The 13,298-nt window shown below is 44.2% G+C and overlaps 1 protein-coding gene across 7 annotated transcripts in view; it reads right to left on the bottom strand.

The window, feature by feature from the left end:
• CHCHD6 (coiled-coil-helix-coiled-coil-helix domain containing 6) overlaps positions 1-11,752 on the bottom strand; it is a 115,822-nt gene extending 104,070 nt beyond the window's left edge. For 6 of the 7 annotated variants that reach the window (XM_052775800.1, XM_052775801.1, XM_052775804.1 and 3 more), the window contains exons 1-4: positions 11,559-11,745; positions 9,270-9,402; positions 7,976-8,045; positions 4,512-4,656 (exon numbers count right to left, since the gene is read on the bottom strand). In XM_052775800.1, coding sequence (XP_052631760.1) covers positions 4,512-4,656; positions 7,976-8,045; positions 9,270-9,402; positions 11,559-11,648 — 438 coding nt within the window. In that variant the 5' untranslated portion in view covers positions 11,649-11,745. Of the gene's footprint in view, positions 1-4,511; positions 4,657-7,975; positions 8,046-9,269; positions 9,403-11,558 lie in introns of all 7 variants that reach the window. The other variant, XM_052775797.1, reaches the window with a different exon arrangement.
• Positions 11,753-13,298: the final 1,546 nt, after the last annotated feature.

Here is a 13,298-nt window from a genome sequence, read left to right as displayed (position 1 = left end):
GCACAAATCATATTAGTTCAATTCTCAAATCTGGGTAATGCTTCTTTTCAAAGTATTAATTTCATTTATTCTATTTGCTCTCCCTCTGTCCTGATAACACAGGCACACATGGCCCCTAAATGAGATCCTCCTATTTTATAAGTTATAATCCTCCCTTTCTAGAGTAGTAATGAGATGTCTTTGCTTAATCGCGTTTATTCCCCCCCCAGCTTCTGCTTTTATCCATCCCCATTCCACATTGATTTGTCTCAAAGGTTTCAGCGAAAACCATCACGCAGGGAGTCACTGGCTCCAAGAGGCTCATGATGCATATGCTGCACATGCTGCGCAGCCTTAGCAGATTACAAAAGCAGAGAGGAGAAAAAAGAGCAGCTTTGCTTGCAAAGTTTCTTTTGTTGGTAAGAAGGAGAAAAAAAGAAAGTCAAAAGAACTGAGAAGTTGAGAGAAGAGGTTTTGATTAATTGGAAATGAAAAAGGTAAGACTCCTGGTACAGAGGAAAGGTGAGACTATTCACGACACAGTGAAGCAATTAAATAACTTGACTATGACAACTTTGGAAGTTCCTCATGCTAGAAATAAAAAAGGATTTAAAGATAGCTATATTAATTCTTGGATATTTCACATGAGACTTAAGGCATGCTACAAGCATTAGTTAAACACCCTAGGCCCTGCTGTGAAGTACTGCACGTATAATCCTTGTTGTATAGTAAGTACCCACAGCATTAAATTATTCAGAGTCCAGTCAGCACCACAATCCTGCAGTGCTGTACAAACAAACAAAACATTTTATCTCTAATACAAATTGGTGAGAGTTCTTCTGCAGCAGCTTAGCAGACTACTTCCATTTGAGCCAGTCCCCCATGGTTAATCAAAAGCCATATTCACTCAGAGAGGGAAGTGAACGCTGCAGTGTTTCTACTTAGAGAGCTGTTTTGCTTCTTAAACTAAAACTTTAAGGACTTTTATTCAAAATCTAAGGTATCTAGAAGCTAAGTACCTTGTTCAAAGTGATAAAAAAAAAAAAAGAAAGATCAAGACAAAATGTAGAATGGGACCCAGGTACTTAATTCTAAATCCCTCTTGTAACCAGTGCACCACTTTAATAAAAAAAAAACAAAAAAAAAAACAAAACAAACCCCAACATACAAACAATAAACACACAAACCACAAAAAAAAACCAGAAAAACCCCAGTAAGTTTTAATCTGCACCCTACCCCATAAATGATGAAGTAACTGGCTCCAGAAGCTGACAGCAAGTTCCCTATCAAAGGTTAGCTCTAGTCCACGCTCTCTTCAGGAATGTGTATTATATAGTAAGACTGAAGAAGTGCTTCATAGCAATACTGCCAATAATAAAAGTCAGTGAATGAAAATCGTAAAGAACAGATTAAATGACAAGTGACATTCAGCACAATCAAAATGAAATAATTTCAAAATACAGCTATCATATTTGTATTTATGGTCTACAAGTGGTAAGGTTGCAGGACTACTGGAGACAACTGTACAAGAGAAGGCTACTAATCACCAAACCATTGATATATTAAGGGCACAGGGCAGCTCAAGATCTTACTACAAATATTTAAAAAAATAAATAAATAAAACAAAACTTTCTAATTACATGTGGCATGATTTTCAATTTTTACTAAATTAAGTGCTGATAGAAGCAAATTATTCATTTGTTATTTCTTTCATGGGAGTTGCCCCATTTTTCTCTGGCTTCCCTAATAGGTTACAACAACAACAAAAACCCTGGAAGTTGTTCCCTTATAAATTTAAGCAGATAATTTCCAGTGCCATTTGCACCTGGACTAGCACTAGGTACCTAGAGTTCCACTACTATCTTCTACCTGAAAGAGAAGACTGACACAGAAGGGCTGAAAGAGCAGCTCACACCCATTATTTGCCTCATATACTAGGGCTAAAAAGCAGAAGAGCGAACAAGAAACATTCAAGCCCTATTCCAAATAAAGGAAGAAAACAATACTGGAAGAAAAAGGACAGGTATGATTTGAGTAGGATTGAGTCAATACAATAAGGTAACCATGCCCAAAAGGAAACTGTAACTGAGATAAAGCTAGTCTGATAGGGATCCAAATAATTTAAAAGGCTGGCAAAAACAGTTCCTGCTTAGGAAGATATCTAGAAGCTGATAGACAATAGCTTTGACCTCATCTTTGCAAGGACAGGCTAGACCATTCCATTTTTAAGGATCTTAAATTTATGAGTGATCAAGAGATAGTTAAAGAGCAATGAAATTTAACAGTTTCTCATTCTTGCACCATGTTCTGGGCTAACACTCCATGGTTACTATTTATCTTTTATGGGTTACACAAGGAGAGCCTGATCAGATTTTTGCAGAGCATGAGGTATGCAGTATCTGGGTATGCGACACTGCAGGATTAAAAGCCAATTCAGATAATAGAACAGCTTTTGTATGTTAGCGGTCAGGTCCCAACTCATTTTAGAGGTGCCCTCTTTACACTTCACAAATACTGCCTGATTCTGCTAGTCATATTTCTCCAGGACTGACTCTAAACCTCACTGCAGGAGGGCAGGGCTCTACTTCTGAGCCAGGCCACATCTTTAGATTGGACAATAAATCCACTAGCTTCTTCCCCCCCACCTTTACAGAAGTCTGTTAATTGTATTCATAAAGAAAATATTCTCTTTGTAGTAGAAAGAGAGTTAATACTGCATCTGCTGACCCAGATGCCCTATGCAGAGGAACAGCAGTCACCTGCCTCAGATATCACTATTCTAAAGCTCAGCAATCCTGCAGCTTCCCATGGTTAGGGCACAATCTGCCAAGAGGAAATTTCCTACGACACAGCAGCCGTTCACAAGCTATATCCAGGTGAGCAATCTGAGAGACCTACCAATCCAACCACATACAAATGTTATCATGGAGTCAAAAAGCACAAACGGGTCCAAAAACACAAATGCACAAATTCATGGGAGACAATTTCATTAAGGACTGTTAACCACCAATGGGAAAATACAGCCTCTTCCTGAAGAAGCCTCTAAGCCCCAGAACAGCAGGAGTTGCAAGGGTATACAAGTAGGAAATATTGCTATACACCTGCTCTGTTCTCATGCTCTCCGTAAGCAGCTGCTATGGAGCTGGCCAGAGATGGACTACAGCTAGAAGGACCTTCTGTCTGAACCCTTATGGCCATTTTTATATAAATTTTATTTATTCAGCCCCCCAAAATGCCTTCGTATTATAACCTCAAAATGCTTCACAGCCAAGTCACATGCCTGGGTAAGCCACGCCTGTTAGCATTCAACATATAGAAAAAACACGCTCATAGAAAGATTCTTCATTTAAATCAAGTGCATGCAACAGATCAGTAGGATGGAATAAACACAGTAAAGACCATCATCACTCAAGTCTGTCCTCTCCCTAAACCATCCTTTTAGCATGTACCAGGCAAGGAGAATTACTCTTAGTCTAGTTCTTTCAATAAAGTTTCAACAGCACAGTCCAAATGAACAGGCAGTTTGATCTCACTGTGGCAAGCATAGTCCCACCTCGCTGTCACACCCCAACACCTCATACCACTGCAGGCCAGGAAAATGTGGCAGTTCCAATAAGACTCTGCATTGTTTACAGGCAGTATGCCATTGCCATAGTAACATTAGTATTTAAAAGAAAACAATAGAAAATAGTATCATGTGAATATTAAGCACCAATGACAACCCCAATCTACTGTAGTGATACAAGCCTTTTGCTCTACTCAGTCTCATCTCGCTGTACTTCTGTCTCCATCACTGCTTTTCTCAGCACTGGTATGACAATAACCCAAAGAGTTTTCTCAAACACCAAGGTGCCTAACTAATAGTAAAGGCTGCAGCAAGAAGCCGCCAAAAAGAAGTCTGCCTGCTGGGCAAGAACAGATTGGTTTGGGAGTCAGTGGTGTGTACAAAAGGCATTTATGCTTCCTGGTCCCTAAAAATGAATCTTAAGCCTTCTTCAAAATGTTACAATACTTGATAGTTTTGTAACAGTTCTCCTGTTACCAGCATCATAAGACTCAAACAACAGAACTCATTATTACTTTTTATTAATTTGGGTATTTGCACAATTATACTCTAGAAAAACAGAGCAAAGTTTCAGGGTGGATCAAGGCAGCAGAATCTGATCCTGTATATATCAAAACATTCATTTCATACACTTGATGGTTTAAAAGAGTTCTCTCTAGCTCAGACAGTGACTCCATATACACAAACCACACTGACCTGCCACAGGTAAAGCTGTCCCCAGCGCAGTCATTACTTATGCCTTTCCCTGCAAGCTTGGCCTTAGCATCACTGCATGACACGCTACGAGTGTAGCTTGCCAGCTACGCTGTAAGCCAAACATTAAGTGATGCATTAGGAGGTGATGAGTGCTTCAGCCTAAATCAAAGTTTCTAAGCTCATCACACAAGCGACATTTAATGAATGCCCTCAAGCAGAGATATTTTAGCCTGTTCTACATGGAAACATACTGGGGTTTTTTGTTACTCACCAGCTGGGCCGCTCTTTGCCTCTCTTCATTAGTGTTGTTCCTTTCCCGCTGAAGGGCAGTATTCAAGGCCTCATTGGCTGCTTCCCTTTCTCTTTTGGCCAGCCGGAGCAACTCCTCTTGGACCAGTGCCTGTTCTCGCTCATACCTGTATGAGTGCCAAAGGCAAACAGAGAGAAGGTGATCAGCAGACTTCTGGCAACAGGGTCATGGCTTAGCATAGACTATCCCTGCTGTGCTGGTTTTGGCTGGGATAGAGTTAATTTTCCTCATAGTAGCTTGTATGGGGCTGTGTTTTGGATTTGTGCCAAAAACAGTGTTGACAATGCTAGGAAGTTTTTGTTATTGCTGAGCAGTGCTTACCCACAGTCAAGGCCTTTTCTGCTTCTCACACCACCCCACCAGTGAGTAGGCTGGGGTTGCACAAGAAGTTGGGAGAGGACACAGCCAGGACAGCTGACCCCAACTGACCCAAGGGGTATTCCAGACCTTATGACGTCATGCTCAGCATATAAAGCTGGGGGAAGAAGAAGGAAGGGAGGGCATTCGGAGTGTTGGCATTTTGTCTTCCCAAGTAACCGTTACGCGTGATGGAGCCCTGCTTTCCTGGAGATGGCTGAACACCTGCCTGCCGATGGGAAGTGCTGAATGAATTCCTTGTTTTGCTTTGCTTACGTGCACAGCTTTTGCTTTACCTATTAAACTGTCTTTATCTCAGCCCACAAGTTTTCTCGCTTTTACCCTTCTGATTCTCTCCCCCATCCCACTGTGAGAGACACGAGTGAGCAGCTGCATGGTGCTTAGTTGCCAGCAGGGTTAAACCACGACACCTGCCTAGAGCCAAAACACAAATCCATAATCTATTGACATAAAATCTGCTCACAGCCCCTCCATTATCAGCAGGAATTCAGAAGTCCAACAAACTTTAAACATTACCTGCAATTTTGGTGAGCTACAGCTCTGGCAACAACAGTAGACTTAGCACCATATAAGCTTATACTTCAGTTATATTTAGCTCTATTAAGGACTTAATTATCACCTGAAAACAGTGAGAATAGAAAGTAGTTAGCTAGGTAAGTAGATACTGCTTTGGAAAAGATCAAGGGACATACAACAATAACAGGGGTTAGCCAGATGCATCTCATCAGGTCCCATGGACTTATACACGTTCAGGTTCCTTAAATGGTCTTGAACCTGATCTTCTCCTACTGTGGGCAATTCTTCATTCTCCCAGTCCCTGCCTTTGCCTTCTGCAACTTGGGTGGTATGGCTGGAGCACTTGCTGGTGAAGACTGAGGCAAAAAAGTCATTGAGTACTTCAGCCTTCTCCATATCCTCGGTAACCGGGTCTCCCATTTCCTTCCGGAAAGGGCCCACATTCTCCCTAGTCTTCCTTTTATCACCGACGTACCTATGGAAGCTTTTCTTGTTGCCCTTGATGTCCCTGACCAGATTTAACTCTGTCAGGGCTTTAGCTTTCCTAACTTGATCCCTGGCTGCTCAGACAATTTCTCTGTATTCCTCCCAGGCTGCCTATCCTTGTTTCCACCCTCTGTAGGCTTCCTTTTTGTGTTTGAGTTTGTCCAGGAGCTCCTTGTTCATACACACAGGCCTCCTGGCATTTTTGCCTGACTTCCTCTTTGTTGGGATGCATTGCCCCTGAGCTTGGAGGAGGTGATCCTTGAATATTAACCAGCTTTCTTGGGCCCATCTTCCCTCCAGGGCTTTATCCTAGGGTACTCTACCAAGAAGATCCCTGAAGAGGCCAAAGTCTGCTCTCCTGAAGTCCAGGGTAGCAAGCTTGCTGTGCGCCCTCCTCACTGCCATAAGGATCTTGAACTCCACCATTTCATGGTCACTGCAGCCAAGGCTGCCCTTGAGTTTCACATTCCCCACCAGCCCCTCCTTGTTGGTGAGAACAAGGTCCAGCCTAGCACCTCTCCTTTTGGTGCAACCTGTTTCAGTGCTTCACTGCTCTCACTGACTGTTTGGGGTTTCCCCCCACCCCCCCAATACTCAGGCAGAATTTCCTTGCTGTGATCTGTGTCCCTTGACTCTTGTCCTTTCTGTGTGCACCTCTGACAACAGTCTGGCACTGTCTCTATTTTACTATTTTAGGAAGTTGAAAACAACAATTCGTACCCCCCTTCTTCGCCAGGCTACGCCAATGCAGTTCCCTCAGCCTCTCTTGTCCCATGCCTCTAGCTTGCTGAGGTCCCTGCGAGTGGCAATGTGGCTCTCCAGCACAGTGACCACTCCTTCAATTTGGTGTCATCCACAAACATTTCAGGCTGCATTTCAGCCCATCCAGGCCTGGTTCTGGCTCCACAGTTGAGCCACACACATACAAGCTGCTCCTCCCTTTCTTGTCTTCCCTGCCTACCTTTCCACTGCATTTCTGCCCCTACCTCTCCTTTCCCAGATCAGGTATTTGGGATGCAGTTCAGTAGCTCAACACTGAAAACTGCCAGCAATTTTGATTCCACAGTCCCCAAGAAAGTGAACCAGCTTTCCAGAGACTTTTCTTGGTCACATCTCTGACTTCCACAAGGACAGTGTGATTGATGCAACAGGGTTTTAACAGGTTTGGTCAGTCTGTTGCAATACTCAAAAACCATCATGCACACAGAGACTGATTTTCATTGTTACCTAGACTACAAGCACAGTAAAGACACCATCAGAGCAGCAAAGGAAAGAACAGGAAAAGACTAATCTTTACAGCATCTTTAAGAACACAGACAGATCATGCCAGTAGTTTTATAACAGAAAGATACTGAATTACACAGAACTGAAGTTCTCAGTACCCTGCAATGCCTAGAACTAGGAGGAGACTGCTGTGGTTCTGTCAGAGAGAAGGACAGTTTTCTTCTGCAATTTTTTTTTCCTCACCCCTACCCCATCTTTACAGGTATTTTTATCTTAATAAATTAAAATACCCTTGGGTGAAAAATTCATAGCACTCTAGTACTGGCTGACAGGCATTATGTCCAGTCTAGGAAAAGGAGGAGGAATGGAATCAGATACATAAGATAGATCTGATTGTTTTAGGCATAAACTGAATTAAAACCATTACCATGTTTGAGATTCCAAAATCCCTAAGGGAAGTATCAAACACTTAGACTCCTTCATTTGTCCCAGAAAAGGCAACTGTACTCAGGTTTATGCTTTATCGGTCTTGCAATGCGCATCACATGCAAGTTTTCTGTAGTTACCAACTCATTACTTTGGTCCTCCCTGTTTCTCCAAACACCACTCCAATTGCCCACAGCTTCCCTTTTGGCTAAGGGACAGGCTTCCCTAAAAACATGTTCCATGGCCCTTAACTAAAAAAGGCTCTAGAGGGGATTCTCAGGCATTAAAACATACAATCATTGCACTTGGACTGAAGTAAAACTTACATATATATACACACATATATATAGTCCAAAACGAGTAAACTATTGTCTTTTCCAAGAACTTCACCTCACCTCCTGTACAGTTCCTGCTCTGCAGCAGAAGACTTCTGACCAGAGTCACTTGCCATTGGTGGCTGGATTCCTAGAAAGAAGAATAGAAACCTGTGACAACTATAGTACAAAACATTGCCCTTCATCACATCATAAATTATTTGAGAAGAGGAGAATTTCACATGTGAGTGTTATCTCACGAAGAAAAAAAACCAATACACCTTGAAAAGTCTCAAGAAAATTTAAGTTTGAGGGATGGAGTTTGAATTCATGAAACAAAGAGACACTGACAGCATTGCCTTCCACAAGGCACACTGAACAAGGCATGCTACAGAAACTTCTAGGTAAGGATGTTAACTGCTCAAACCCTAGTTTATACTGAAACATGGTTTTAGACCTATTTTCCACTTCCTTCTTCCAGTTCCATTAAGTCTTACCCTTGACCTCCTGCCTGCCTTGTAATTACAAGGGACCCCACAAGTGGAGATTAAATTATCTGATGGAGTTCAGGCCATCCATAAGGCTGAATCCACTTTCAGGAAAGATGTAGGCTAACAGCAAGCAAATCTCTAAAAGCAAAGGCCTGGCTCCTAATTTCATGTTAGTCTGGATGCCCTAAACAAATCCACACTGATAACATATCAACAAAGTGTATTTGAGAATCAAGAGAAATCAAATAGCTTTCTGACCTGTAAAGAAAGACAAGTTCAGAAACCAAGTTCTCCTCATCCACTTGGCAAGCTGTGCTTAGTCAGTCTATCCTTCCCTATGAGCTTATTTCCAAAGAACAAAAAGCAGTATTTCTCCCACCCATCCGCAATATACTCCCTGTGCATGCAAAGGAGACAACAAGGCAGCTTGCCAGGATAAAATTAAAAAAAAAATCTGCCTTGCTTATTACATGTTCATCTGAAACGTTCACAAAGTGATACAAGTTCATTAAATTATCTGAGAAGGGTGGTAATCCAAAGATGGAGAAGGGAAAGAAAGGACCTAGAAAAACAAGTTGTCTTACTTAAGGTCACACAGCGACAGAACTAGAACCATAGCATTTCAACTGCTCCAACTGCCAGATGACACAGCTACCTTTCAGAAACATAAAGAGGACATCACAGGACCATAACATCCAAGACATTCAATGATGCCAATATATACATACACAAAAATGTTACATGCTAATCAAAAAACTCCTCTCACACCAAGAGAGTCTTGAAAAATACATACTATATGTACTGCATACTATATAACATCTAGTAGCAGCGCTACCGAGTAGTGTATCAAAACAGTCACTAGACCTGATAGGGACTGACAGTACCTGTAGGAGATTTCGGTTTCCCTTCTGCAGCTGGTGAAGGTGGAACTGTGCCATTGGATGAACAGGGCGATTTCTGGTTGTCCCTTTTACTTTGAGGAGATTCTTTCATTCGGTTCACTACATCTTCAGAGAGCTGAAACATATGTATACAGGAAAAAAATAAATGAAGTCAACTCTTAAGGTACAAATATTTCAATATAAAAGCTCCCTGTTTGTTAGATTCCATGATACTGCAAAAGTGTGGCCAGTTACCTCATTTAAATGCCACAGTCCTTTGAATCCATGTGGTCATCTGTATATTGAATTTACATTTTTAAAAAACATACCCTATCAGTAAGTGATAAAACCTCCAATCTACTGACCCTAAAGGCTTCACTGGACAATGACAATTAATCTTCCACAAATAATAACAAAGGTGGAGAACACTGCTAAACAAGCCAACCCCTTGAGTAGGGACATATTTACCAGAAGTGGAAGGAAAAAAACTAAGCAGGTTGTAAGTCTGTCCGTCCATCCATCCTTCTTATTCTTCCCCCACGCTTACTAACCCACCTCAGCATGGCAGAACTGCAAACCACATGGCAGAGAACAGCTGCACAGCCCTCCCATTCACATATGGCTGCAAACATTTTTGCAATCTCAACTTCATCCTCACTCCCTTACTTGGGTCCAAACCCATGGAAAAGAAAGAAAAGTTAACTAGAAGTTTTCTAGCAGTTCAGTCCAAGGGGCTTCTCACAGCACTGTTAAGATTGACACCTTCCTCCTGCCAAGGTCAGAAGTTCTGCGCTGAATGTTCTGGCTCCAGAACAAAACAAAACAAGGCTGTTTCCCCACCTAGGCTGGTCACAGTAGAAGACTTACTTTCAGCTATGCCACTACTACCCAATTTAACAGCATTTTTAACATCTTCATTATATGTCATTATCATCCCAAACTCCTGTTTATGGTAACTCGTTTTTAAAAACACAAATCTGTTAAAAGCCAGACTTAGTTAAGGGCAGGCTCAATGGAACTACTTTTATACACATAGGTGCAAAAAAACCAAATAACATCCTTGGTACTAAGAATGGGGAAGGATTATTTTGTTTCACAAAACAAGCAAACAAACAAACAAAAAATGAAAAGAAAAACTTTGACTTCAGGAAGTCAAACAGAAAGGTCTACAAAGACCACAGCTCACTTAACCTAATCAGCCATCATGAGATACATAGGGTGTCTTCATCTTGAGCTCCTGGAGGTCATAAACAGACCAGTAACAATGAACCCACATTTTCCTCTAGTTCCATCAGCATCTAGTTGATGGAGCTGCTAACTAAATTAAAGCAGCAGAACAAATTACATTGATGGTAGGTGAGGGATCCCTGCCTATATCCTGTAAAGAGAAATCAGGCAAGAACAACTTCACCTCCATCAAACAGTTTAAAAAGGAGATTGACACAATCTTAGTTAACTTTTGTCATATGATTAGTCAAAATGGGAAGAAAATTAAGTAACCACAGCAAAACACACTCTGCAAGCTCATTTCAGATGAAAACCAGATAAAAGTATGAAGAAGCAACAGCAATGAAAATGATGGTAGTAATAAAACAAACAAACAAATATAAAAACCCTCAAAAAAACTTAAATAACCGATGAAAAATAGGGAGAGAAATCTTGACGGGGGAAAAAAAAATGTTCCTTAATGATACCACCCCCACTCTCTAAGGCTTGTTTTCACAACACATACGTGTAGATGTCCGATCAAAGTTCAAGAAGCAGCTTCCCACTACCTCTCCTAGAAACTCCCCTTATCTCACTAAGCCCCACAATCTCTTATCTCCCTGTATGTTCAGGCAGCAGTGCTTTGCCAAGCTCTTGGTATCACTAATAAGTGCAGAGGTATCTCCTCTTGGATGCCCTCAGAGCCAAGCAGTGCCTTTAGCATCAAGCTGCCTGCAAAGCACAAGGCAGGGGCAAGATGGGGTCATCAGGCAGTGAGGAGGGAAAGAGGGCTGAGAGCAGAGTTTGGAAGGGGAAATAAAGGGCTGGTGTGTCACCGCTCGAGAAAAGCCATGCTCAGGCACTCAGCCTCTTTCCCACCACTCTCCAGTCATCCCACTGCCTCCCCAACCCCCTACTCCTTCAGCCTTCCAGTTTTCCCCACCCACCCCTTCCACCCCTGTACCACATTCCCCTGCTCTCGCTGCCCAACCCTGCCACTCCAGCGGGGCCCTCCTCAGCCCAGGTCCCTGCCCTCCTCCCCCGGCCTCCCGCACCCGGCCCCAGAACACCCTCGGGCCGCCTCACCCTGATGCCCTGCAGCACCCGGACTTGCTCCCGCTCATCCAGCCCGAAGGAGACCTTCCTGCCGCCGTGGCTGCTCTCGCTGCCCCCCATGCCGGCGGGGCGGGCGCTGGGGACGCCTCTCCCCGCCGCGCCCCCCACTCGCACCGGGCCGCCGCTGCGAAGAGCGCCTCTCCTCTTCCGCCGCCTGGCCAACATACCCGCGCCTCATTGGCGGCCGGCTCCGGGACGACCAATAGCGCGGCGCGGTACTGGCGGCGAGCCGCGGTGCAGCCTGGGGGCTGTAGTCCGCCGCCGGCGGCTGCGCGGGCTGCGGTGCCCGGGGCGCGGGCGGCCTGAGCGGGCCCGGAGAGAGCTGTGCTCCCGGGGAGGTTACCGCTTTGTCCTCACCCCGCCACATACCCGCGGAGGTACCAAAGCGTCTCCGGGCTCACTAGGCTTCCTCCTCCCCTCCTGCGCCAAGGGCTGTGCCCGCCCTCCACGCCTCCGCTTTGAATGCAGGATCAAACCACCCCGTAAACGGCAGAATTACCGCAGGAAGAAAACCAAACCACACGTAACCACGCAGAAGATAAGCCAGGATGGCACGAAGCTTATCGCCTAGCTCCAAGACTGAGGAACCATTGTCCATCAGGAAGGGTTCACAGGCTGTCGAGTCCCCGTGGATGTCCAAGGCAATTCCCCCGCGGCAGCATGGAGACAAAGCATCCCCCAAAGGAGCTGAGCGAGGGCATCCCCCTCACCTCACCAGCAATCCCTCACCCACCTTCCCACACACCGTTTGTCTCCATAGGCCTCAGGGGAGCTCACCACCCCAACACGTCAGCTCACATTTCGCTGGTGATTAAAAACAAAATTACAGTCTACAACCTCTAGTCGATTTTACAGCAGCTGCTCGGTGGGCAGAATTCACCTCTCTGCTCCTTTCAGCTGCCCTGTTCCAGCAAGACCTACTGACTGTGCCGTTATCTGCCATGACGGGCGCGTGTGTGGGTCCTGCATGGGTCAGGCCGTTGCAGGTACCGTCCCCGTTGCCAGGCTCGGCTGATCCCCAGCCTAAGCCAAAGGAATGAGAAAGAAGATAATGCAACACACAAGCAGCTGGACCAAGAAGTGGCAGCTTTGAAGGATCTTTTCCAAGCAGACTTTCTGCATTCCCAGAAGTATAGGCCACATGATGACCTACACAATTTCATGCATTTGTGACTAGACAGTTAACAAAACCTCAGTATTGACACACTACTTACCTACTTCTTAGCAGCGCATCGGAGCAGTTTTAACTGTTTAATGCTTATTCTTCGCTGCAGTTAATGTGGCAACCACAGCCTGGACTCAGCAGTGGGACTCTGGCCAGCTTTAAGGAGTACTTGGGACTCTGTCCCCCAAGATATCCAGGCCTCTTCTATAGCATGTTCCTGGAAGATGGGAATATTTTTGTTATTTGTGTAATACCTTGTACGCTGGGAACTTGGCCCATTGCTCGAGTTCTCAAGACAAGGGCCCCGCATCATGGTACCATCAGCTGTTTGCACTGCAGTACAGAAACACTGCACACATCCAGTGCAAGAGCAAAGGTCTGGCTAAAGGCAAACCATGATCCCTCCCAGAATGCCCTCACCAGCCTTGTTTATTTCTCATTTGCCACCTGCTCACTTCATTTGATGGCACCCAGGTTTTGTACTAAAAAGCCCATGAACAGTCATTCCTTATTCGCCTCCTCTATCCTCTCAGGGTTTCACAGAC

This window comes from Harpia harpyja, chromosome Z, assembly GCF_026419915.1.
Source record: "Harpia harpyja isolate bHarHar1 chromosome Z, bHarHar1 primary haplotype, whole genome shotgun sequence".
Lineage (NCBI taxonomy): Eukaryota > Metazoa > Chordata > Aves > Accipitriformes > Accipitridae > Harpia > Harpia harpyja.
Note: the sequence above shows the minus strand (reverse complement) of the source record. Positions and strands in the feature narration are given on the sequence as shown.